This window comes from Lissotriton vulgaris, chromosome 12 (genome assembly GCF_964263255.1).
Source record: "Lissotriton vulgaris chromosome 12, aLisVul1.2, whole genome shotgun sequence".
NCBI classification, from domain to species: Eukaryota; Metazoa; Chordata; class Amphibia; order Caudata; family Salamandridae; genus Lissotriton; species Lissotriton vulgaris.
In genome coordinates this window covers 132,667,039-132,691,635 of record NC_141700.1, presented here as the reverse complement: position 1 = coordinate 132,691,635, position 24,597 = coordinate 132,667,039, and the positions used below count along the sequence as shown (strand labels likewise).

The following is a 24,597-nucleotide window of genomic DNA, read 5'->3' as shown; positions in this document are numbered from 1 at the left end:
ACCTTACAACTGGTAGATGGTTAGACGTGGCACCTTGCCATCAGAAGAGATCCAGCACCTTGTGGGATGGATACGGCCAAGTGCCACCTTCCTCAAATTCCTCTTCTGTCCAAAAACTAATCTCCTCCAGGGCTGTGACGGAATGACCTATGCCTTCGCTCCTCCATGCCTCCCACTTTTATTGGTGCATGGAGGTCGAGATCGAGATTGGGGGTGAGGATGATGGAGAAGATGGTGCTTGCTGACACCAATCCTGCCTCATCTTGAGCCCGTTCCTCAGAAATGGCAATAGAGTACCACTGCTACAAAATGTTGGCACCTGTGTTAGCCTCCACAGCCATGGTGCCAATAACTAAACTGTTACTTGCCTATAATAGTCGTTAGGTAACTTGCTACAGTAACTGGGCCATGCTTTACACAATTCCGCCATCTTATTTTTGGGTTTCTTTAGAACTAGTGTCTTATGTTTATGAAAGTCTAAAGATACAGGGAGACTATAAGGATGGTTACACTGACTCATTATGGCATTGACTCAAAGCCTACAACATCTTTTAAACTAACACCAGGTTGTATATTATTTTATCATGGTCAAAATATCAGCCGACAAATACATCACTTCCGCTACATCAACTACCAATTTATCACCAAAGTAAGTATATACAAGTAAGTATGCACTGACTCTTCGTAACTCCACATCACTCACCATGATGATATACGAGTAGTCCATATAGAGGATGCAGGTTGATATTGGACTGCGATCCAGTGGTATAATACCCAACACAATGTTCAAACTGGATGCACTAATGATTACAGAGTGAACAGAGGTGGTTGTCTGCACACTCTTTTGGATTAGATCATTCTAGACACAAACATCTAACATCAGACCATTCGGTGATACACAGTAGACTCAGAAAAATGTAATTGAGGACATTTTGATGGTTTTAACAACGAAAAAGACGAATTTGTTAAAAAATGACAATAGGCATTTCAGCCAGTTATTACCAGTGTTCCAAATTTATTCAAACATTTCTATCCATCACTTTTTGGGCACCATTTATTTTTTACCTGTGGCAGATAAGTAGGTGTAGTTGATCACCGTGGGGAAAAAAACATGAATATGTGTGGGGATTGTGTGTGTTTGCTACTTAAAAACTCAAAAAGTATAAAAATGAATGCGTTTGGAGTCTAAGCAATGGTGTCAGAATACTGGTTGCCTATTGTATTTCCCAAGGAAACAACATTATCTGAAAATGGTTCTGCTTCCTAAAGGGCTCAGAGTCCTCCTTTGGATTCAAAGTCTTTTCAGACCAAACAAATAATTATGAAGATTTGGACCAAGCAAAATATGGAAGACAATGCAAAGAGGCTGATTGGTCACATCAACCTAAAAAAACAAAATGAAACCAATAAGAAAGGTCGAAGTTAATTGACTTTAAAGACCTTGGAAAACAGATACCAAGTGGTCCATGATAGAATATTGAGACAGAGACAATGAAAACGTCAACTACATTGACGAGTATACTCAGAAACTTCGACCCAGAGATCTGCAACATTAAAACAGATTGTGTTATGAGGAAGGTTCATTTCAGACCTTCTGAGGAAGATTTACTTTCAGCACCTGTAATGCTATCAAATAAAAAAAGGATTATAACCAGAGTAGCACTTCTGATTTTCAGGAAAAAAAGTATCTGAATCCAAACAGTAGACATGAATCTCTAACAGATTCATGAGGCAAAATGAGCTTTCCAACAACTTCTTACATAACTCTTTTCTGACGGTTAGAAATGACAGAACGATGGTCTCTGAAATTCACCTAGACCCAAGAATGTTGGATCTGAAATGAACTAAAAACATGTGCAAAACAGAAATTCTATTGATTCATGCATACATTGGTCACATTTACCAATCATTAAGAACACGATGGTTGATTGTTGTTTGCAGAAGCAAACCTATCCTTGCTAAAATACGACCTAAGGAATACATTTTGGAATCGGTGATAGCTGCATTCTTTCAGTAATATATCATAGTCTTGGATTAGAAAACAGCTGAGAGCGTCAATACAGCTGGTCATGTGTAACTTTATCCAGCCACGTGACTATAACAGGTGACGGGTTCTACGGATCCTCCACTAACCACTTTCCTGGTTCTGTATGGCCATTTGTTGACTGAGTTTCTTTGCAATCTCGCTAACAAGAGTCCAGTACTCTTCAAAGCTGATCTTCCCATCGTCGTTTGCATCAAGCGATTTGATCAGTTTGTCAGCTCCTTCTTTGCTTTGTGTGTTCTGGGTAGAAGGAAGAAAGAAAAGATTGTCTCACTGAAGAATATTTTTGCAAAAGAAAGGGGCATCTTTTATTAAACTCCAAACATTAGTATGAATTCCATTAAGAAAGAAGCCACTATGAGCGGCACCACTGTATTGTGTATTTGTGATGTTTGGTTTCCGAAGTATACTAATGGGATGGTTGCGTTGATATTATGTGATTAACTTTGCAAAAATGTATTTAAAAAAAAAAAAAAAGAAAGAAAGAAGTCACAACATCACACTCACCATTTGCTATGTGTTTTTGTATGTCAGCATATCGACTACCCAAGTTTTGTGAAGGGAAGTACATATAGTTAACTATAGATTTAAGTTACTTAATTCGAACTACTCCAAAACATGAAGTAGTTTCAATTTAATGAGATCTATCGTAACTCCAGATACCAAAGTATTACCTTTGAGTCATGAGATAATGCCAGTGTTTGTAGGAGGAATAAGAGGTTTGGATACCACTTATCTTGAAACAGAAAATACCTAGTAGGCCCTTTTTAGGTCTGGCTGGGCTATTGTGTTTTTAACCCCTCCCCTGCTGATGACGGAACCGCTCCGTCATCAGCTGCGGTGGCGCTGTGCTAATGACGGAGCGGTTCCGTCATGGCCCGCCCGACGCTCATGCGCGACGCGAATTCCGCGCCTGTGCTAAGCGTTCTATTGAGCGGGCGGGGCCATGATAGAACCGCTCCGTCATAAGCACAGCGCAACCGACGCTGGTGACGGAGCGGTTCCGTCACCAGCATGTGCCCGCTGTATTTCCGCCCGCCCCCTTAGCACTGCGACGGAATAGCCGCCACAGTGAAGGGGTTAAACAAATCATGCAGAATATATATACTAGGATAGGTTTTTGATCAGAGGGGTTAATCCATTTGTCTTGTAAATTGTCAGCCCCATTTTTCCTATGACCATAGCAGACAGCATGAGTTTATTGATTTTTCATATTAACTTTAAAAAACACCTACTTATTTTGCCGGTACTTTGGTTGTCCAATTAGATGGTGATTTATTTTCACCTCCTTTTCAAAGTATACAGTACTGCAGTTGCCTTTGATTTGTGTCCTTGGCTATGTAGCGATTTATTCTTTTATCCTTCACTAATAATAATAAAGTACATGGCACCACACAAACGTTTGCGGTTTAAAAAATATATATACTACTAGTGCAACAGTGAATATATATTACTAGTAATGCCAGCATGTGACAGACACATTTCGTTTTTTTAATGGAATATGTTTGAAATAGCAAAATAAAAAAATAAAAAGCACTGCATAGTTTGTAAAATACCAGATCCCTTCCTTTTTTTGCCAATGCTTGTTTTGTATGGGGGCCAAAGCCATAGTTTGCTTTTTGTAACTGCTTAACTGTTTACACAACCTCGTCAGATTTCTTCCTGAAAAGTTTCTTTCCATCTTACATTTTGAATACCGTAGCTTGCGCATAGTAGAAATTAGAAAACTTGGGTAAAGCCTTTTTTGTAGACAATGTTCCATTACCAATATATACAAAAGAAGTATCCGTGATGGCCACTCCTAAATTATAAGATGGAGATTACAGATCACTTTTGCTCAGGCAAGAAAGGTACTATTCTGTTGCACACTTCGGTCATACCTGCTGTAATGGAAAAGGCTAGCGACGTTGAGTATCAAGGAGTGGGAAGAAGTAATTTTCTTGCCAAAGTTCAGTTTTATCAGGTGGTCTGAATAAAACATGCTTGATAGCTTAACTGGTGTCCAGAATGCAGCTTTATGTAGAGAGGCTGGCTTCATTTGTTTACCGAGACTACTGGCTCATTGCACAATGCTTTTATTTTTTATTGTGATGACTTGTTAAGACAAAGGTGACTTCCTAACAAGGGCACCTGGTTCCAGATCTGTCATCTTGGGATTCTCTAGTAGATCAGAGGAAATAATCAGGTTTGTTAGTGAAATAGATTTGCCGCCTTGACCATTAAAACAAGAAATAATTTGTGGGAGTGATGTCTAGGTAGAAGCGACTTGGCGTCTTTTTCAATGGCTATACAATTGTACAATTTGAGCTCAATTCTTATAGATTTTGATCTCCGTCATCTTCACGATTTCATCACCTCCTCATACTGCAGAATGTCTTAATTTATTTATTTATAAAGTTTTATATAGCGCGAACGTGACCCAAGAGGGTATCAGAGCCTGTATTACCATAGATCTGATGGAGTTAGGGGGCAAATTCTTGGCACCAAATTTGTGAGGGCCTTGATTGCTCCAATGAAGGTCCTCGCAACTTATGCAGATACCGTTTCCGGCTATCTAGATAGCATCCCAGCCTTTTTGCATCCTATCCCTCTAACACATTTTATCTCCTTCTACATTTTTCAGCTGGAACGAGTTGGCGTTTCGTTGTAAACATAGAGGCATGCATTCTTCCATGTCCCCTATCAATTCTTTTAGCTGTGTCCAGCAGTCCTCTGCCCTTTCAGCTGGGTCTGCACTTTATAAATACCTTCAATAATCTACAATAGTAATTATTGGATCTAGTTTACATTGAGCGCTGCTAGCAAAGTTCTGCACAAGTTTCTGGGTGTTCACTTACACATGCAACACCACAGAAATGCCCAGATTAGTTGTCTTTCATTCATTAAAGAGGAAAATGCAACTTAATGGCAGATGTTTCCAGTTCATCCGTAGCCCCTCTCGATCCCTTGATAATCAGAAAAGTCCTTCCTGACATTTCTTATTCATCTGGATATTCCAGTATATTGAAAGAAGTAGGTACCATTTCCCACTTTGAAAACGTCACATGTTTTGCAGAAGAGCTGTGGGGTGGGGGGTATCCCTACCTCCCCTCCTCTACTTCATTTTCTCATTGACTCAGATTTCAAAACTAGTTAATTTTCTTCCTCCTCCTTTCTATTTTTGTGTGCATCAGTTCCACACCCTCAGCACTCCTCCCCGTTCCCACCTTGGCCACCATGTACCTTTGACTTCTTACCTACTGTTTCTACTTTAATATTTAAAATGTGTTGCAGAACCAACATCCCCAATGGGATCCACATGGTTTTCTTGTTTAATGTTGTTATTTTTTGTTCTTGGGGATTTTTTTAAATTTTTTGAAAAAATAGCATTTCTGTAAAATTGTGTTTCCACTGAATTGATTTTCAATTATTTGGCTTCTCAGAAAGAGTTTTCCATTTTCTTCCATAAGAATGTACACACCACAGCCTTCTTGGTCTCTAAAAAATGTGATGCTCAAGTGTTGCTTCCACCCCACTGCTGTCCTGCATATTGGGGTACGGATTAAGAATTTACCACCCCATAGCTTTTTACAGTGAAGTTCCTACTTTCCATCAGAAACTATCAATTTTATATATGGAAAAAGCCAACTGTATATAATGATTGGAAGATGCATTTTACCCTACCTTTCTCAAAAAGGTGATTTAATCTTCCACCGCCATGTCTTTCTTGTGCAAAAGCAGGTTTAATTTGTTGTGACAAACCTGAAATACTAACTCCTGACCGCATTGCGGCCCATATCTGGAGGAGTAATGGTAACCTCCCTTTCTCAAAAGTTACATAAATGTACATGGTTTAAAATTACATATATTTTTCTATTTTATTACATGCTAAATACAATTCCATCAAGATAAGAATTACTTTCTACTCCCTAAGAAATAATTTCACACCCAACATCAAGAAGTAAGAAGTAAAATACACGACTTTAAAACCCTGCCTGAAGCTCTAGATTTAGTGACATCTCGTGCTTTATACGCCCCCTCCCCCACTTATCACATTGACCTCTCAATTACGGACCCTACCAGCCAATTAACCACACTAGCTCAATGGACTATTACCAATTGGGGGCAGTACGATATACGACTGTTAAGCCACCATTTTGAATTGTGTGTCTCTTATTTAGCAGAACTGAGTATTTGCATAGAAAGAGATTCCAGATGCATCAGGAATTACAAGGAATATGACCTTAACACATTCCTAATATTGGGAATATTTAATCAGCTAAAAGCTGGTGGAAGTTCTAGGAAATAGCAGGAAAATGCATAGGTACAAAAGGAATTCAGTGCAGTAGCTTGAATCCTGCTGTAATTCCCCTTTTCTACGGGCGTCTACAAGGGCAACGCAGAATACCACAGTATTGCACCATTCTATATTTGCAGATACCCACATAACTGGCATTTCCATGCGCTGTATTAACGATAAGGAATTGTAAGCCAACTGTGGTGGGTCTAGGATCAAAACGGTGGCCATCTTTTTCCACGCAAAAAATGAAAGACTTAAATAAACGCAACTTTATAGGGGCCTTGCAGCGTTTCCCACTCATATTGTATGGTAAATGTTTTTTTCAAAGGACAAAAATGTCGCTTTGTGACTTTACCAATATTTTTACGGCTGCCACATAAAGAACACAAATCATGTTGGTAAAACGGTGGCAACCCCAGCCCCAGGGTATCAGTGCAGCTCTGTCAGGAAGAGGAGTAGAAGGTAGAATTTGTGTAGTGTTTGCAGAATTAAATCCTGCCTTGTTGACTCGACAGGCAGTGAGAGAAGGCCAAGAGATCTGCTAACAAAAGGCAGTGGAGAAAAACAGGTCTTTCAATCTCCGCTGACCTGCCAAACAAGCATCTTTAGGAAGGGGATGTTGTTCAGGGTTGGTTTGCCCCTAGGAACAAAACCAAATGACTCATTTCCTTCAGTTCCATTCTATTGTAAAAGCACACGCCATAGCAACTGGGTGAGGTTCTCTTTTTTTTTCTTGGCTTGAAGGAATTTGAACCTGTGACTGCAGCAGAGAAGAAGCCACTGGCAGCTGGTGGTGCCTTGGCTAGGCGTCCAACTATGGCACCACTTTTTAGTTCCATCGACAGAACTGGTGATCAGTTTATGCACAGTCTCCCGGGATCAGGAGTTGACCCATGAGGGGTATGTAAGATCTATCAGCACGCAAGCAATTCACGTGTATTACAAAGCCTATGCGGTTCTGCAAAGCGGTCTTCAGCGGGCATCGTTTGGACTGCTAAAACCATAGGCTCCTCATACAGAAGGTGACCATTTAACTGTGCAGCTGTAAACCTTAAAAAGCAGCAGAGGCCGCCCACAATGCAGAAACCACTTGTCTGCACAGGGAGCTTGTGCACAGTGCTGAAGCCAGGTACAGCAACTCACTCTGCAGATGGCTCTGTAGTGAATATTTGTGAACTGGGCCTTTCTAGTATCTATATGGTTGCTACGCTCTCGGTGGAACCAGGATGGTTGCCTGCAAAAGAGAGGATGTTTGTTCCCCAGGTGGCATCTCAAGACTAGCAGGATGGACCAGTTAGGGCAAATTCTTGAAAGTACCCCATACATAGGGCATTTATTTAGATCCCCGTTTTCTAAGAAAACATAAATGTAGCAGAAAGTTGTTCCTGAAACAACCGGAGGCAGGTGGCAAAGTGACCAAAAAGCCTTCCTTGGGTGATGAATATCATGAAGAGAATGCGTTAACATCATCTTCCACACACCACGGATCAAAATGGACACTCGTCCATTCATCCTTGGGGTAGTGCATCCAGTGCTATTCACACAGACGCTCTTCACCCCCACACTAACAATTCCCACTGTTAAGCCCACCCTTCTCATAGCTATGCTAGCCCCAGCCCTCACACCCACTGCCTGTCTATAATGTCAATGACATAATGTTTCAGCCGACTTACATATCACAAACGATGTACACTTAAGAGTATTTGTCATATTGCATAACGTCACAGTCCTTCCAACACTTTTACATGTACATGTGAACTGCCTAGAGTGTGTGCTCCCTGTTAATGATTTATCAGGAACATAACTTCCTGCATTGTTAGCCTCTGTGCATGTTCAGCACCACTTTGCACCTTCCTTTCCATTATGACTGGCAATCAGAACACGTCTCATTTCTTCTTCCCCTTCTGGAGTATCTACCCTTTGGAATTTTTAAGTGCCCGTCACCTTTCCAAGGAAAGAGGCGTGCCCGACTTTTCTAATATTTTTAATAGGTATGCGGCAATAGTTGTCAATTTCAATTGATCCCTTGCGCATCTCTGTAGTTTTGTAATGTGTGCCACTTCCATCTAGCATCATTTCTTCAAGTCATTTGGCCGAGTGGTCACTGATGACATCACCTTGGAGGTCCATTTCGTTGCTGTCAATTTCGCCACAAGTAGCAAGACATGATCTGCGTAACTATTTCTGCTCCCCTTCGTATTCTGGAGCTCGAGCATAATCCATAATAAGCACACCTTAGGGCCCTGAATGGCAGCCTAGTTGATCAGCGTGGAGATGCTTGTTCCATGCTTCCAATAGTCACCCAGACCTTTACGGTCTTAGACCATACGATAGAAGTGAGCCGGCCTGTTGAAATTTGGGGCATTCATCTCGAACCCCTAGGTAGATTTTACTCAAGCATTTCTGGTCAGACATAGTTGAAATAGAGAATTAAATTGAATAATTTGAGATTGAGCGTCCCTGGAGACTGGCAGTATGTGCCAGCATTGCCTCCCATGCACAGCAATCAGTTCCCCCAGTCCAGTCTCTTGCCCATTTCTCTCCATTTCTAGTCTAGCCCTGGTGATGTCAGTCAGTGTAGTAATCTTGTCGTCGCCACTGCACAAAAACAGGTTTTGTATCTCTTCTCCTGTCGTTGGGTCAATGTTCTCTTTACCACTCGGCTGACCGTCCCAAATGTTATGAACTTCCCCCATCAAGATTGGAGTCTCCGGGTGGCTGGCTAGGGGCTTCTGCCCAAACTCTTATGTTCCTGGCGCACCACAAGCCCCAAACATTTAGGGAAATGAAGGTGCATGCAGCCACGGGCCCTGAGCTCTCCCTTCTTTGAACTAAATCCAAGACTTAATGAGAAGAATGATCATTTTGGTAGAACATACCAACATTAGCTGCCCATGGCCAAGCACATCAGGACTGGGTCATTTTTCACGTATATAGCTGAATGTGCACCAAAAACTGCTGGTTTAAAATCTCGATGTTGACATTTGTGCAAATGCAGCACTGCAGCACAGTTTACGTCTACTCCCACTGGGTCCATGGGTCTGCAGGTGTTGGGTTTGAAAACGTAGGGAGTGTGGTAGTTTGAGATCAAGCGTGCATGCCATTGCGTGTGCTAGAGGTTAAAGAGACAGGCTTGACGCGTGTGAATCAAAGATAGCACATACAGATGGGAAGGCCAGGTAGGAAGGAGTAAGGTTCTGTGGCAAATCCATCAAAGGATGCTCTATCAACTACAAGGAGGCAGCACTGAGCAACCTCTGAGCGGGCAGAGCTGCCACGACAATGTAAAATCTGAAGCTCAAACTGACCTCATTCAGCAGACACGCCATCATGGTGGCTACCCTCTCCTTCTTGAACTTAGGACCAGTGCGGTCAGCAGTTATCAGGTTGATCTGCATTACAAAAGCATTTAAAGGCCAACTCTTCACACTAGCATGCAGTACCAAAAGACACCGATACCAACGAACTTCTGTTATTGTCTCTATAAAAGGAAGGCTCTATCTAAGAATTTAACAAGCAGTTGGTTCTGATCTATGTGTATTTGGACATACCCTAATTAACATAGGCCACACTCATCATAAAGTTTTACTCACCGTAAGGATGTGGCTCAGCTCCGCGCCCACCATCTTACGGAAATCTCTCCTGTTCATCTTTTCCTTCTTCCCGGCGTACAGGTAGAAGTTTTTCACCAGTACTTCTATGGATCGCTCCAGATCACTGCAATTCGACGCCATGGTTGCACTGGTCCCCTGAGCTAAAACAGAAGGGTGTGCAGTTGGAGGGATATCTCAAAGGGAAAGAGCAGCTTTCCTTCAGTGTTAAAAAGCTTCAGATTTTTAGTTTTAACACATCCACACTATTTAAATTCTTTAACAACTGGAACTTAAGGCTTTAAAAAAAAAAAAAAAAAACAGCAAATACAGTTTCCTGAGGAAGAAAACTTTGTACATCTATTGTGTGCCAATCTAACAATAAGCAGTAGTAAGAGATCTCACCTTACAGCAAAACAAGGTATTCCCAGTCTTCCAATTGCAAGGCACTGGTTGATTGGAAGACAGCTTAATATTGGGTATTGACTTAATTTTAAGGTCGAAACATACAGAAATCAACCTTCAAAGCCAAAGGGTTTAAGAGTTAGAAAGAGCCACACATGCTTCTGAGAACCGCACACGCTAAGCTGCATTAATGTATGCAGACTCTTATATAGGACATACTAGGAAACAAATTGCATCTTGATTAACCCAGTTTTATGTCGGTAAAGAGATCAAGGCAGGGGGTGAAGTGATTTGCCCAGGATCTCAGTGGTAAAGTGCAGAAGCCAAATTTGAAACTAAGCCAACAACCTGAACACCAAATCAGATTTCCTTTGTTTAAGGGGCAGTTGCTTTTTTGCCTGTCATACTCGCTTTATGCTACGCTTAATTTCTGTTGGTTAACCATTGCTTCTTGATCTAAAACTATTAACATTTTAAGTACCCGGCAACTAAGACCCTTATTTATCAACACAGTTTTCAACAGACACTAAATGTGTGAAAACCATCAATACATCAGACCTTTACTGGGTTGAAGCACTTCTACATGTACTTGTCTGTATGCATGTATTAAAATCCCAGCAAGAAAGATAAATAAGAGACGTTGAGAAGTAATTACACCTAGTATTGAAGCATCAATAGACATTTCAGTTTGTGGTGCACACTGGATTAACTGTGGATACATTACTGACTCAGTTGGTATTGGCATTATTAAATGTGTGCACTCACCCATCTTCAAGAACTGTTGTGACTTTGAAACTTTGCTTTTCTGAAGACCTCATCAGTGTACATTTCCAGACATTGCTCCTACCTCACTCTGTTGTCCCATCCTACAAGTGCCGCATGCAAACCAAGATGGAAGATAGTGAACTTAACATACCAAACCTTTTGATGATGCATTTAAACAAAAAAAGGCTTTCTTGCATAGCTCTTGTCTGGCGTTTTAAAAGTAAAATTAAAAAACGGACACTCAATATACAACATTTTCTCCATTTTGGATATTGTCTGGAGTCCCGCTAGGGGAATCAACAAACACTGTGTACCTTTAGAATACTCAACATGTGGGAAAAAGGGACGCAAATTTGGTATGGATATATTTTGTGGGACAAGAGTTATGTATGCTTAAGCGTAAAGTGTCCGAATCATCAAAAAAAAGCACAGCACTAAAAAGGGAAAAGCTGCAGCAGCTAATGGGTTAATTACCAGACCCATACATTTTATGATTTAATTACTATTAGAACTATCAGTAAATCAAAGGCCAAGGTCAATTGTTCTGCCTCCTGTCTCATTAAACATTAACTACAGATATGTGATACAAAGAATACACAATCTTAGACATACATGTTTAGTGTGTTCAACATGTAAGCCTGGTTGGCCGTTATAGCAGTCAGGCTTTCGGATGTCACACCAAGTTCCATCTAACTGGTGTATGGGGCACATGAACAACATTAAATCGCAAAAAAAACAATATGCATTTTTGGTCGTAAATTTGATGTCAAATATAACTATTACAATACTGTATGACAGTGTAATAGGCATATTGGTTGTCTGCTATGATGATCGGTCTATCGTAAAATTACCCGTACCAGACACCAATTTTAAGCAGGGAGCCCCATTCATTGTGTGTTAGGGAACAAAATGTCTTCTGTGAAACAAATCAATATTTCTGTGATATACATCTTTAAATAACAACCAAATGTAAAACAAAATAGATATATGCAAATTCTTCTCTGCTCTATCGTAAGTCATTGCACACGTCTAGAAGCATTTATCTGCAGATAAAGCTAGAAGGCAGAGTTCTAGTGATCGGTTTCCAATATACAATTTGGATACAAAAAATGAGCTCTGGATCCATGTTCAGTGGGATTACTTCACTTTTTTTGTACAATTGAATCTCGAAATGTGTTGAAACAAAGGTGAGATCTAGCACCCAGGTGTCCTCTCTTACGTACCCGACCTGATGATGTCTTTGGTCAAAACAAGTCATTGGATCTTAAAATTTACTTTGGCGGGTGACTACATATTGGATAGAACTAAGCCTAACCTTTCACTTCAAACTGACCAATTAGCATCTTTTTTGAAGTTAATGGGCTGCCTAGCAATATATCTAAAACTCAGGTCTCGATTTTTGTCCTCCGCTTTGCTTAATTTTCATGGCTGAGAAACTCCTATTAATAGACGTTTTGGGGTGCTGTTTGGAGAGAATCTTTTTCGGCCCGCCCAAAGGGAGATGATATTTTACAGTAATCCCTTTGCCACAATGTTTTATTTTTTTATTTTATTTATTGAAGTTTTGTATAGCGCTGGCTGGACCCGAGGGTACCAGAGCGCTTCACAAGTGCACATATGCAACAAGGAAGGTGTGTACAGAAAGACAAGAACAGGGAACGGAGGCCGGAGTAATGTCTGCCCAACATCGACTTGCGTGTCCTGCGTGGCGGCGATCAGGAGCGATACATCCGGTTCTGGGTTCGGAGAGAACAGCGGTCAATCACAGTCAGATGTGGGGATCTCAATGCGAACCGGAGCGCTGGGTGCCATAAGCGGGATCTAAGGAGCCCTTCCTGCATCAAGGCTTTCAAAGGTAGGATCCTCCCACTAGCACTCTTTGGTTACCCCCTCCCACAGTATTTCGTTCCATGTTTAACTCTAAAAAACTTGAGGGCAGTTTTTTTAATGAACACATTGAGTCCCCTTGAATGTACTGCTCTCAAAGTCTGATGTTCCCCCTTGGCAAAACAGTAACCACGCCCCAGCTTATGCACAGGGGGGCTGTAAAGGGATCGAGGTCGAGCGGAGGGAGCATTGAACGTGAAATGATCCCCCAAAGTGCTTGTATGCTTCTGTGTGAATGGCATCAATGGTTTCGGGTGGCTAAACTTAGGAGTCTCCTTGGTGGTGTGGATGCAATATTTTAATTAAATAGGATGTTGGTCGGCCGCGGAGGACCTTAAGAACGAGAAAAGTCTTGAACTCAATTCTGTGTTTCATTGTAACAAGGAAATGTAATCAAACCAGCTTTGGTGTGGTCAGTGCTCGAGACCCACCATGCGAAGGGAAGAGTAGGTCTGAACTTTGTGCAGTAAGAGGTCTTCCGGAAAGGACATCTAATCCACACCTTCTGCAGCAAAGTTAGGTGAGAAAGTCCACACATTCTCCACAATAAAAACGAACCCTGTAATATCAGGTCTCTGAGATGACACCATCACTGAAAATAACTTTAGATAAATGACAGCCTAATATTAGACCTGTTATCCCTCGCTATGAAATAATTACTCAACGGAAACCAGCAAAATGTATATTGGCATGGTACACTTCTGGTGCGCGGGCCGCCATGTTCATATAAGTGGTGAACTCATTCCAGGAAAGAACAACCTGGTCTTCCATAAAATAAACCTATGAGACACATTCCTGCAGCAGGGAAAACTTTATCGAGGCTTGACTCACATTACGAATGTTTAGAACATACTCATTTCCAACTATAATTTAAATACTTGGAAAACTCTAAATGCTACTGGCCCACTGACCATATCTTTGATGGTCACATACGTCATTTATTTAATCATTAGCTTTCATTTTTTCCCCCTTATCAGTATCGTTTTCATCTTTCCAAAGAAGTAAAATCTGCACACAGTGTTAATAAGGGGTGCCTTCACAGCGCCGGTAATCGGAGCGCCAGGAAACGCGCTGGGTGACAGTGCGCTATATAAATGTCTTTTACATTACATTACTTGTGTACTGATGCAACACACCGAGGTAAGAGCATGGCAGCTTCATTCATCCTTTATCTTCTTCATCATACATCAAATGCCTTTCCCTCAGCCCAGCCATCCACACGCTTCCCTTAATGTTCCAAAAGAACCTAACAAGACACTGGCGAGACAACAAGAGACCTATTGGTTTTGTCAATGCTTGGTTTAAATGGTGCCTAAAACTGAGGTTTAGCTGATGTCAAGGTAGCTCTGGGGAGGATGAGGCTTTTCCCTGGATCACAAAGTTTGGTCAATTGAGGGTACAGAACCTAGGTCACCCTATAACATAGGCCCTAACCCGTCTGCCATATTGCCTTGTTGTTTGTTGTTATTGATCATTGGCTTTGTGTAGCACACAATGTGCCACTAGAATTACCATTGGCGCAGTTTTTAGAATTCCAGGGTGACTGCTCAGGCAGCTCTGATGTTTCTTATAAAGACTATAGTCTCATTATGTTTGAGGAGAACTGTGGTCAGTGGAGTGAGAGAGAATGTACCTCTGTTGTGTGAATGTGTTGCATTTAAAGTATGTGACGATGGAGTTCAGAGAGCTGTATCGCATGGATTACAAATCTCATATGTGGGTACACATCCCTATTGCGTGGCAGATGTAACTGTGTGGCGTGTGGCTCATCTCACGAATACAGGATTTCTAGGATATGGAGAGATTGCACTACAACTTGGTACCACTGAAACAATAAAAGAGTAAAGGTAATAGCGTCTGTCTTGTATGGAGCAATATGCACCATCAAACCAGACTTTGCTTGTAGTCCGGTTGGCTTCTGCCTATTTGACTGAATGACAATTCTTAGCACATTTGCTACTTTTGTAAAAGTTATGTCAGTTTTGTTTTATCTTTAAATGCCACCACTCAGCATCAGGATGGTTAATATGAATAAACCATGAAGCACATGGCAAAAATCACTCAACAAAAAAAATGCCTTTCCTTGCATCATTTGAAGTAGGTCTGTGTCCAAGATCTCACAACAGGGATATACCTGGACTAGATCATAGGTGACTCCAAAATCATCAAGCTAGTCACCAGTTCCCAGTTCACTCAAGTAGAGGCTTGATGCCACCTTTAAAAGTGCAGTGGAGCTTGGGGTACCTGTAACAGGTGCCTGCTTGTCTGATATTATAGTAAATGGGTCAAGTCCGCACTGGCCTTCGCATATGGTCAGGCTGGTTTATGCCTAAAAGAGTGAACACTGCTCTGCACATAAGACCATCCACGTACTCAAATGTTTGTTGCCTTTTGTTGCCATCCCAGCACACAGCATCGGACATTTAATATGAATAAGTAATAAATAACGTTCCAGATTCACAAACCAAAAGTTAACCTCACTGATGAGGTAGTAGGATGAAGTAGTTCTAGTTCTAAAACTAGAAACAGTTTAAGGCCCCCAGGCATCAGTAGTTTCTGCCAAAGGACTAATTTGTATCAATTGGCAAAAATTGTTGGTGTTCCCCACTAGGCTGGGGCCATTTTCCCTGGAATATAAATTAGCAAAACAAGAAGATGGAAATCACCTTCTCTGAATTATAAATCCAGCCAGTGTTCTCAGCTTTGAAGTAGAAAATAGAATTAGCTTTCTTTTTACACTTAGGTAGTGATACAACATAGGTGTGAAAGGAAAGCTAATTTAATATTTTTTAATTGGAAGCGGAGAAAGATGTAACCTATAAATAACCAAATGGATATGTTATGCAGACGGTGGTACTAGAACATGTCTTTTGCGTATCTATTTCACTACTTTGGGATTTCAGATAAATAAGATCTGGTACCAATTTCACAAAACTGTTTAATCTGCAACTGTAATTTACATGGGCAAATAACATGTTGGCAATGGCAAGACCACTTTTGTAATTCATATATGTTGGTTTTGCACTTGTAAAAGTATTTACTCACATAGAATTTTCTGTGTGTAAAATCCTCTTCGGTGGGTGGCAACAGGTGTCCCGGGGAAGGAATAATGTGGGAGTTTTTGAACACCCACAAACCTAAACATTTTGTGTAGTCACATAATTTTCTGGCCTTTTTCTACCATGGAAATGTACTATTTTCAAAGACAGGTTTTAAGTGGATGGAATCTTCAGCGTAACACTGGAAAAACAGACATTCTACTAATTGGGTCTCCCGCACCGATTTGGGACCAGGAATGCTGACCAGGGTGGCCGAATCCCCCCACTCTGCTGGCACGGAATATAGGGGTTACATTTGATTCTAACCTCTCCACGCGCGTGCAGATCTCTACCATAGTCGGGTCATGCTTTCCTTTTAAGATTATTAATATAGTTTTTGAGACATCTCCCTTTCCAGGCTTAGAGGACAGTAATCTGTGATGTAATTACGTCACGCATAGAGTATGCCAGTATCCTGTCCCTGGGTCTGCCTGACTATCAGCTTCAGAGACTGCAGATTGTTCAGAGCGCAGCAGCTAGACTACTCTTAAAAGCGCCTAGGTGTCTGTCAATTGCTCCCCTTCAAAAGGAGCCCCATTAGCTTCCTGTTAAGGATTGAATTCAATTTAAGGCTCTAGTCTTGGCTCACAGAGATTTCTATGGCACAGTCCCCCTCTAACTTTCGATGAGGCTACAGCATTTTCATGCGTCAAGAGTCCTTTGTTCATCTGAGGCCAACGTGCTATCGGTGCCAAGGATCAGACAAAACAAGCATTTGCAATGCAAAGGTCTCTGCTTTAGTTACGCTTAAGCAATTCTGTTTGTAATTAGGTCGCTTTTAGCTTTGCTTTTATTAGTGGTTTTTTAATCGTTTATGTACATACCATGCATATGTATGTATATGTATGCATGCATTAATATTGGTATTTATATAGATATGCAGATGTTTATATATGTATGTGTATACACAGATCTATTTATACACACACGCATATATATATATATATATGCATATTATGTACATGAAAGTTTTACAAACACAAATAAAAGTAAAGCTAAAAAGCCACCCGATTACAAACAGAATTGCTTTAAGTGTAATAAAGATGAGACCTATTGCATTTTGAATGTTTTTCACTAGTGCCTTTAGGCAAAGAGTAAAGGGTTGGAGTAAAGGGTTGGAGTAAGGTCACGCTGTTTTTTCAGTGAGAGTAGTAGAGAGTAAGTAGTAGAGAGTGAATAGAGAGTACTAGAGAGTAGTAGAGAGTGAGAAGACTGATGATAGGGGGGGTGGATGAATGATGGGTGGGTGGATGGATGTAGGTGCCAACAGGTGGCCATGGCATTAACTATGATGACGTATGGTGACGTTTTTGGGAAATCCCGTGGTGTAAGGGGCATGTTTTTTTATTGTTTTTTTTAACCAATAATTTAGTAAATTGTTAACTATTCTTTAAAGTTTCTCAAACTTTCTCGGACCGCTGGTGGCAATTTATATATTTTGTGTCCTGTGTTCTTTAGCTACACAGCAGGAACACCCCCTCCCCAAGTTGCTCCAAGCACACATTTTTGGAAAAAACTTTAAACACTAAAGTCCTTCTACAAGTGATCCATAATATATATTCACTTGTCATTTGCGAATGCGTTTAATGCTGTCTCAATTCCTATGTTCGAGTTTCGGCTCCCGGGGCACCACAGAACCCCCGCTTTAGCTCTGAATTGCAACACCCCTTGCTCGGGGTGTAGCTATAAGTGGAGCAGCGGTGCAGGATCCCTGGGCTCGTGTCAGCCCCGCTAAGAGTTTTCACCACTAAGACAAGTTGCCCATTTACCTTCCTGAAGTGTGGGCGGCCCAGCTCGTTGTCTGTCACAAACGGCGCCCCTCACGCTCCCACCCACAGGAAGTCTTCATACCCGGGTTACTCGTCCCAACAACTCTTGTTCCTCCCCCGCACACAGTGACAGCTCTCAGCCAGCCCAGCACCCACCGTTAACTGACTCTCACAGTCTACAGTGATACAGACAAGTTGCCACCCCTCCCCTCCGAGGAGCCTTCGAGGGTCGTCCTACAGTGAACCACTCAGCGCGCAGGATGACGCCACAGCTGCAACATGGCGACCGCCGGTGCCACGAGCAGAGGGCAGCACGCGAACAGCTCCCTCCAGGCAACAGCAGGGAGGACTGCCAAAAATAGGGTGCGAGAGGGGGGTGAGAGACGGGGCGGATACATTTAGAGGCAGAGGAGGAAAACACCACCCAACGTGATCCAATCGTAGTATCATGACAGGCCGGCTGATGGGAGAGAACATGAACTGTTGTGGTTTGTCAGTGAAATATTTATGGAATGCGGTGAGGGGCGCAGGTTTTTCTAGCTGAAATGTTTGAATCTGTAGATATGTAGCTAGTCTCTTCAAAAACATGCGTTAGGAAAGGTTACACATTAAGTTTCAGAAATGAGTGGTGTACTCAAAAACACTTGGTGCTGGAATGGAGTGCAAAGTCGCCAAAATCAGATTCTAGTATCTATTTTGAGCAGAACGGAATGGTCGAAAGAAAGGGGGAGCAGGGAGGCAGGCAGACAAGCAGTTTGTGTCAGCCAACCAGCGGCGGAGAGAGAGACTTTTCTCTTTTGGAGCCGTCCCACTTGGGCAGACTGCCCTGCTGGCGTAAAAGGTTTCTTATCTTCTTTATGGGGCGAAACAGGCCACATAAAAAAGATAAGAAAGCTTTTACCACAGCAGTATGTCAAGGAAGCTAGTCCATGTGGGACGGCTTCAAAAGAGAACGTCACTAACACCTCTTTTCCAATGGCTGGCCACCATTTAGCATGAACAGTGACGCCAGCCAATTGAAAAGAGGGGCGGGGCTTAACCTTGCGAGTGAAACGTACTCTATATCCTTAAATCTCGCCAGCGACACTGCGCATGTGCACAGTCTACGCTAGCCGAGATCTAAAAATTGGAGAGGGGCATCATTCTCTTATCTTGCAGCTCTAGCATGGAACCAACTCCTGCTCCTTTGCAGCAAGTTCAGGAGGGAATATCTGTTTAAGAAAGTATTTCAAAAAACGGTTATTCGATTGACCCTTTTGAGGGCTTTACTCGGTGGATGGGGTAAATTGATGCAGTTTATGTAGCACAGTGAAACTCTTTGGAGTCGCAGTTGCACTGTATAAATTGTCGATTAATTGATTGAAATATCTTTTCCAAGTTTGGAATCAGAAGGGAATATCTCCTAAATTTTGGAGTCAGGAAAATTAGATTTACAGTACTGAAATTAAAGAGAGAAGTTAATAATTGACAACGAGAAAAATTAACTCTTCAAGGAGTATGCCTGTTGTGACTGGCATTGACTTCCAGACATGCACATTACAAAATGTTAAATTCCAATCAGAAAACTGCATCGATGTCAGGTAGTAAAACTATGGAAGAGTAAATTTTATAATATTTTTGAGAATAGTGCAATTACATTTGGTTGCCTGCAGCTAAATATTTGGAACTGCCTTCCCAATGGCTGGCAAAATTAAAATCTTAAGGAGAACTAAATCTGCAGAGGTAGCAGTCAGGATGGAGTAAGTGAATGTTTCGGCAAAGGAAGGATGTTTGACTCCATGAGTGGGAAGATGTGGTTATTGTGGAAAGAGGGGAGATTTGGCCTCATGGCTCAGGGGTGCAAAAGGTAATTCCATGTGATAATGACAGTTTTTGTGAAAGAGTGCGAGAGATGGAGATTATGTTTACCATATGCAGAATCCATCTTTCATACATTGGGCCTGGGTGTGCTCACAGGAGCACTGACCACCAAGACACACCACTTACCGCCCTGCAACGGCACACATAAAGACCCAACTTTGAACATGCACCCAACACAGCTTGGACAGGCAATTCGCTGGCTATTTAAGCATCCATGGGCTATTGCTTAGCATCAACTAGCAAAAAAAGGTGTAGACATGGGAGAAGTGAGATAAATGGGTATGCAAACCTTCAGTCTCTGTAAACTTATAACTGGCTGATAATTTATCATTGGAAAGTAGCTAAGTGAATTATTCTATTTACCTTCGGGTAAAAATAGCAGCCAGTAACTCTGCTAAAGGTGTAAGGAGCGCTTACATTAAGAGGCAAAAGATCAGTAGTGGCTCCTCTGCTAAGACGGAGGAGCGTCGCCTCACAAGAAAAATAAAATGATAATGTTATAATTGTATTTTTCACTATTGTGGTGCGCTGTAAAAGTGTGAGCGTAGCTGGCTGTGCCGGCCACAGAGCAGCGGGAGGCGTGGAGAGCACACTCTTAAGTGTGCATGACTGTTTGGCCGTCCGTCTTGGGCCGGCCAAACAGCCATGCGCACTTTGCATATTCCCAATCAGCCTGTATTACACACCCTGGTGAGGGACATACCATGGCTCACATTCCCCATCTGAGAGCCAAACCCTGGCGCTCAGACCAATCCTAATGCTGCATTGCAGCATAGTGATTGGCTTAGGAGAGGGAGTCTGGGTGCTTCCTGTTCCTGCATGAGCCGTGGACATGGATGAAGAGGACAGAGGAGAGCCGGCCGCCGGGAAGGTAAGTGGGTTTCGATTTATTTTTCATCTCCTTTTCTTTTATTTAAACACCCCTGCCCGCCCCACCACTACTGCCAGGTAGCAGCTGCTACTGCAAAAGATTATGCAAAGTTTTGTCTCCTTAGCCTTCATTCTAACCTGCACAAACATCAGTTTACAGCGTAAATTCATCCTTTGCAGGTTAACCCCAAGACTATTTAGCTCAGTCTCTCTCTCAGTCAGTCAGTCTCTCTCTCTCAGTCAGTCAGTCTCTCTCTCTCAGTCAGCCAGTCTCTCTCTCTGTCAGCCAGTCCCTCTCGGCCAGTCAGTCAGTCCCTCTCGGCCAGTCAGTCAGTCCCTCTCGGCCAGTCAGTCAGTCCCTCTCGGCCAGTCAGTCAGTCCCTCTCGGCCAGTCAGTCAGTCCCTCTCGGCCAGTCAGTCAGTCCCTCTCGGCCAGTCAGTCAGTCTCTCAGTCGGCCAGTCAGTCAGAGTCTCTCAGTCGGCCAGTCTCTCAGCCGGCCAGTCTCTCAGCCGGCCAGTCTCTCAGCCGGCCAGTCTCTCAGCCGGCCAGTCTCTCAGCCGGCCAGTCTCTCAGCCGGCCAGTCTCTCAGCCGGCCAGTCTCTCAGCCGGCCAGTCTCTCAGCCGGCCAGTCTCTCAGCCGGCCAGTCTCTCAGCCGGCCAGTCTCTCAGCCGGCCAGTCTCTCAGCCGGCCAGTCTCTCAGCCGGCCAGTCTCTCAGCCGGCCAGTCTCTCAGCCGGCTAGTCTCTCAGCCGGCCAGTCTCCCAGCCGGCCAGTCTCCCAGCCGGCCAGTCTCCCAGCCGGCCAGTCTCCCAGCCGGCCAGTCTCCCAGCCGGCCAGTCTCCCAGCCGGTCAGTCTCCCAGCCGGTCAGTCTCCCAGCCGGTCAATCTGTCTGTCTGTCAGTCTCTCTCTCTCTGTCAGTCTCTCTCTCTCTCTCTCTGTCAGTCAGTCAGTCAGTCAGTCAGTCAGTCAGTCAGTCTCTCTGTCAGTCAGTCAGTCAGTCAGTCAGTCAGTCAGTCAGTCAGTCAGTCTCTCTGTCAGTCAGTCAGTCAGTCTGTCTCTCTCTGTCAGTCAGTCAGTCAGTCAGTCTTTCTCTCTGTCAGTCAGTCAGTCAGTCTCTCTCTCTGTCAGTCAGTCAGTCAGTCTCTCTCTCTGTCAGTCAGTCAGTCAGTCTCTCTCTCTGTCAGTCAGTCAGTCTCTCTCTCTGTCAGTCAGTCAGTCAGTCAGTCTCTCTCTCTCTGTCTGTCAGTCAGTCAGTCTCTCTGTCGGTCAGTCAGTCAGTCAGTCTCTCTCTGTCGGTCAGTCAGTCAGTCTTTCTCTCTGTCAGTCAGTCTTTCTCTCTGTCAGTCAGTCAGTCTCTCTCTCTGTCAGTCAGTCAGTCAGTCAGTCTCTCTCTCTCTCTATCAGTCAGTCAGTCAGTCAGTCTCTCTCTGTCGGTCAGTCAGTCAGTCAGTCTCTCTCTCTGTCGGTCAGTCAGTCAGTCAGTCTCTCTCTGTCGGTCAGTCAGTCAGTCAGGCTCTCTGTCGGTCAGTCAGTCAGTCAGGCTCTCTGTCGGTCAGTCAGTCAGTCAGGCTCTCTGTCAGTCAGTCAGTCAGTCTGTCTCTCTCTGTCAGTCAGTCAGTCAGTCAGTCAGTCTTTCTCTCTGTCAGTCAGTCAGTCAGTCTCTCTCTCTGTCAGTCAGTCAGTCAGTCTCTCTCTCTGTCAGTCAGTCAGTCAGTCTCTCTCTCTGTCAGTCAGTCAGTCTCTCTCTCTGTCAGTCAGTCAGTCAGTCAGTCTCTCTCTCTCTGTCTGTCAGTCAGTCAGTCTCTCTGTCGGTCAGTCAGTCAGTCAGTCTCTCTCTGTCGGTCAGTCAGTCAGTCTTTCTCTCTGTCAGTCAGTCTTTCTCTCTGTCAGTCAGTCAGTCTCTCTCTCTGTCAGTCAGTCAGTCAGTCAGTCTCTCTCTCTCTCTATCAGTCAGTCAGTCAGTCAGTCTCTCTCTGTCGGTCAGTCAGTCAGTCTCTCTCTCTGTCGGTCAGTCAGTCAGTCAGTCTCTCTCTGTCGGTCAGTCAGTCAGTCAGGCTCTCTGTCGGTCAGTCAGTCAGTCAGACTCTCGGTCAGTCAGTCAGTCAGTCTCTCTGTCGGTCAGTCAGTCTCTCTGTCAGTCAGTCAGTCTCTCTGTCAGTCAGCCAGTCAGTCTCTCTGTCAGTCAGCCAGTCAGTCTCTCTGTCAGTCAGTCAGTCAGTCAGTCTCTCTCTCTGTCGGTCAGTCAGTCAGTCAGACTCTCTGTCGGTCAGTCAGTCAGTCTCTCTGTCAGTCAGTCAGTCAGTCTCTCTGTCAGTCAGTCAGTCAGTCTCTCTGTCAGTCAGTCAGTCAGTCTCTCTGTCAGTCAGCCAGTCAGTCTCTCTGTCAGTCAGTCAGTCAGTCTCTCTGTCAGTCAGTCAGTCAGTCTCTCTCTCTGTCGGTCAGTCAGTCAGTCAGACTCTCTGTCGGTCAGTCAGTCAGTCTCTCTGTCAGTCAGTCAGTCAGTCTCTCTGTCAGTCAGCCAGTCAGTCTCTCTGTCAGTCAGTCAGTCAGTCTCTCTCTCTGTCGGTCAGTCAGTCAGTCAGACTCTCTGTCGGTCAGTCAGTCAGTCTCTCTGTCAGTCAGTCAGTCAGTCTCTCTGTCAGTCAGCCAGTCAGTCTCTCTGTCAGTCAGTCAGTCAGTCAGTCTCTCTCTCTGTCGGTCAGTCAGTCAGTCAGACTCTCTGTCGGTCAGTCAGTCAGTCTCTCTGTCGGTCAGTTAGTCAGTCAGTCTCTCTCTCTGTCGGTCAGTCAGTCAGTCAGACTCTCTGTCAGTCAGTCAGTCAGACTCTCTGTCGGTCAGTCAGTCATTCAGACTCTCGGTCAGTCAGTCAGTCAGTCTCTCTGTCGGTCAGTCAGTCTCTCTGTCAGTCAGTCAGTCTCTCTGTCAGTCAGTCAGTCTCTCTGTCAGTCAGTCAGTCTCTCTGTCAGTCAGTCAGTCTCTCTGCCAGTCAGTCAGTCTCTCTGCCAGTCAGCCAGTCAGTCTCTCTGTCAGTCAGCCAGTCAGTCTCTCTGTCAGTCAGTCAGTCAGTCAGTCTCTCTCTCTGTCGGTCAGTCAGTCAGTCAGACTCTCTGTCGGTCAGTCAGTCAGTCTCTCTGTCAGTCAGTCAGTCAGTCTCTCTGTCAGTCAGCCAGTCAGTCTCTCTGTCAGTCAGTCAGTCAGTCTCTCTCTCTGTCGGTCAGTCAGTCAGTCAGACTCTCTGTCGGTCAGTCAGTCAGTCTCTCTGTCAGTCAGTCAGTCAGTCTCTCTGTCAGTCAGCCAGTCAGTCTCTCTGTCAGTCAGTCAGTCAGTCTCTCTCTCTGTCGGTCAGTCAGTCAGTCAGACTCTCTGTCGGTCAGTCAGTCAGTCTCTCTGTCAGTCAGTCAGTCAGTCTCTCTGTCAGTCAGCCAGTCAGTCTCTCTGTCAGTCAGTCAGTCAGTCAGTCTCTCTCTCTGTCGGTCAGTCAGTCAGTCAGACTCTCTGTCGGTCAGTCAGTCAGTCTCTCTGTCGGTCAGTCAGTCAGTCAGTCTCTCTCTCTGTCGGTCAGTCAGTCAGTCAGACTCTCTGTCGGTCAGTCAGTCAGTCTCTCTGTCGGTCAGTCAGTCTCTCTGTCAGTCAGTCAGTCTCTCTGTCAGTCAGTCAGTCTCTCTGTCAGTCAGTCAGTCTCTCTGCCAGTCAGTCAGTCTCTCTGTCAGTCAGTCAGTCTCTCTGTCAGTCAGTCAGTCTCTCTGTCAGTCAGTCAGTCTCTCTGTCAGTCAGTCAGTCTCTCTGTCAGTCAGTCAGTCTCTCTGTCAGTCAGTCAGTCTCTCTGTCAGTCAGTCAGTCTCTCTGTCAGTCAGTCAGTCAGTCAGTCTCTCTGTCAGTCAGTCAGTCTCTCTGTCAGTCAGTCAGTCTCTCTGTCAGTCAGTCAGTCTCTCTGTCAGTCAGTCAGTCTCTCTGTCAGTCAGTCAGTCTCTCTGTCAGTCAGTCAGTCTCTCTGTCGGTCAGTCAGTCTCTCTGTCGGTCAGTCAGTC

At 43.7% G+C, this 24,597-nt stretch overlaps 1 protein-coding gene across 2 annotated transcripts in view; it reads right to left on the bottom strand.

The window, feature by feature from the left end:
• Window positions 1-992: 992 nt before the first annotated feature.
• LOC147673641 (protein S100-A16-like) overlaps window positions 993-24,597 on the bottom strand; it is a 30,771-nt gene continuing 7,166 nt past the window's right edge. The window contains exons 2-4 of one of the 2 annotated variants that reach the window (XM_086947577.1): window positions 11,084-11,184; window positions 9,917-10,077; window positions 993-2,284 (exon numbers count right to left, since the gene is read on the bottom strand). In XM_086947577.1, coding sequence (XP_086803703.1) covers window positions 2,129-2,284; window positions 9,917-10,077; window positions 11,084-11,087 — 321 coding nt within the window. In that variant the 5' untranslated portion in view covers window positions 11,088-11,184 and the 3' untranslated portion in view covers window positions 993-2,128. The remainder of the gene's footprint in view (window positions 2,285-9,916; window positions 10,078-11,083; window positions 11,185-24,597) is intronic. The other variant, XM_086947578.1, reaches the window with a different exon arrangement.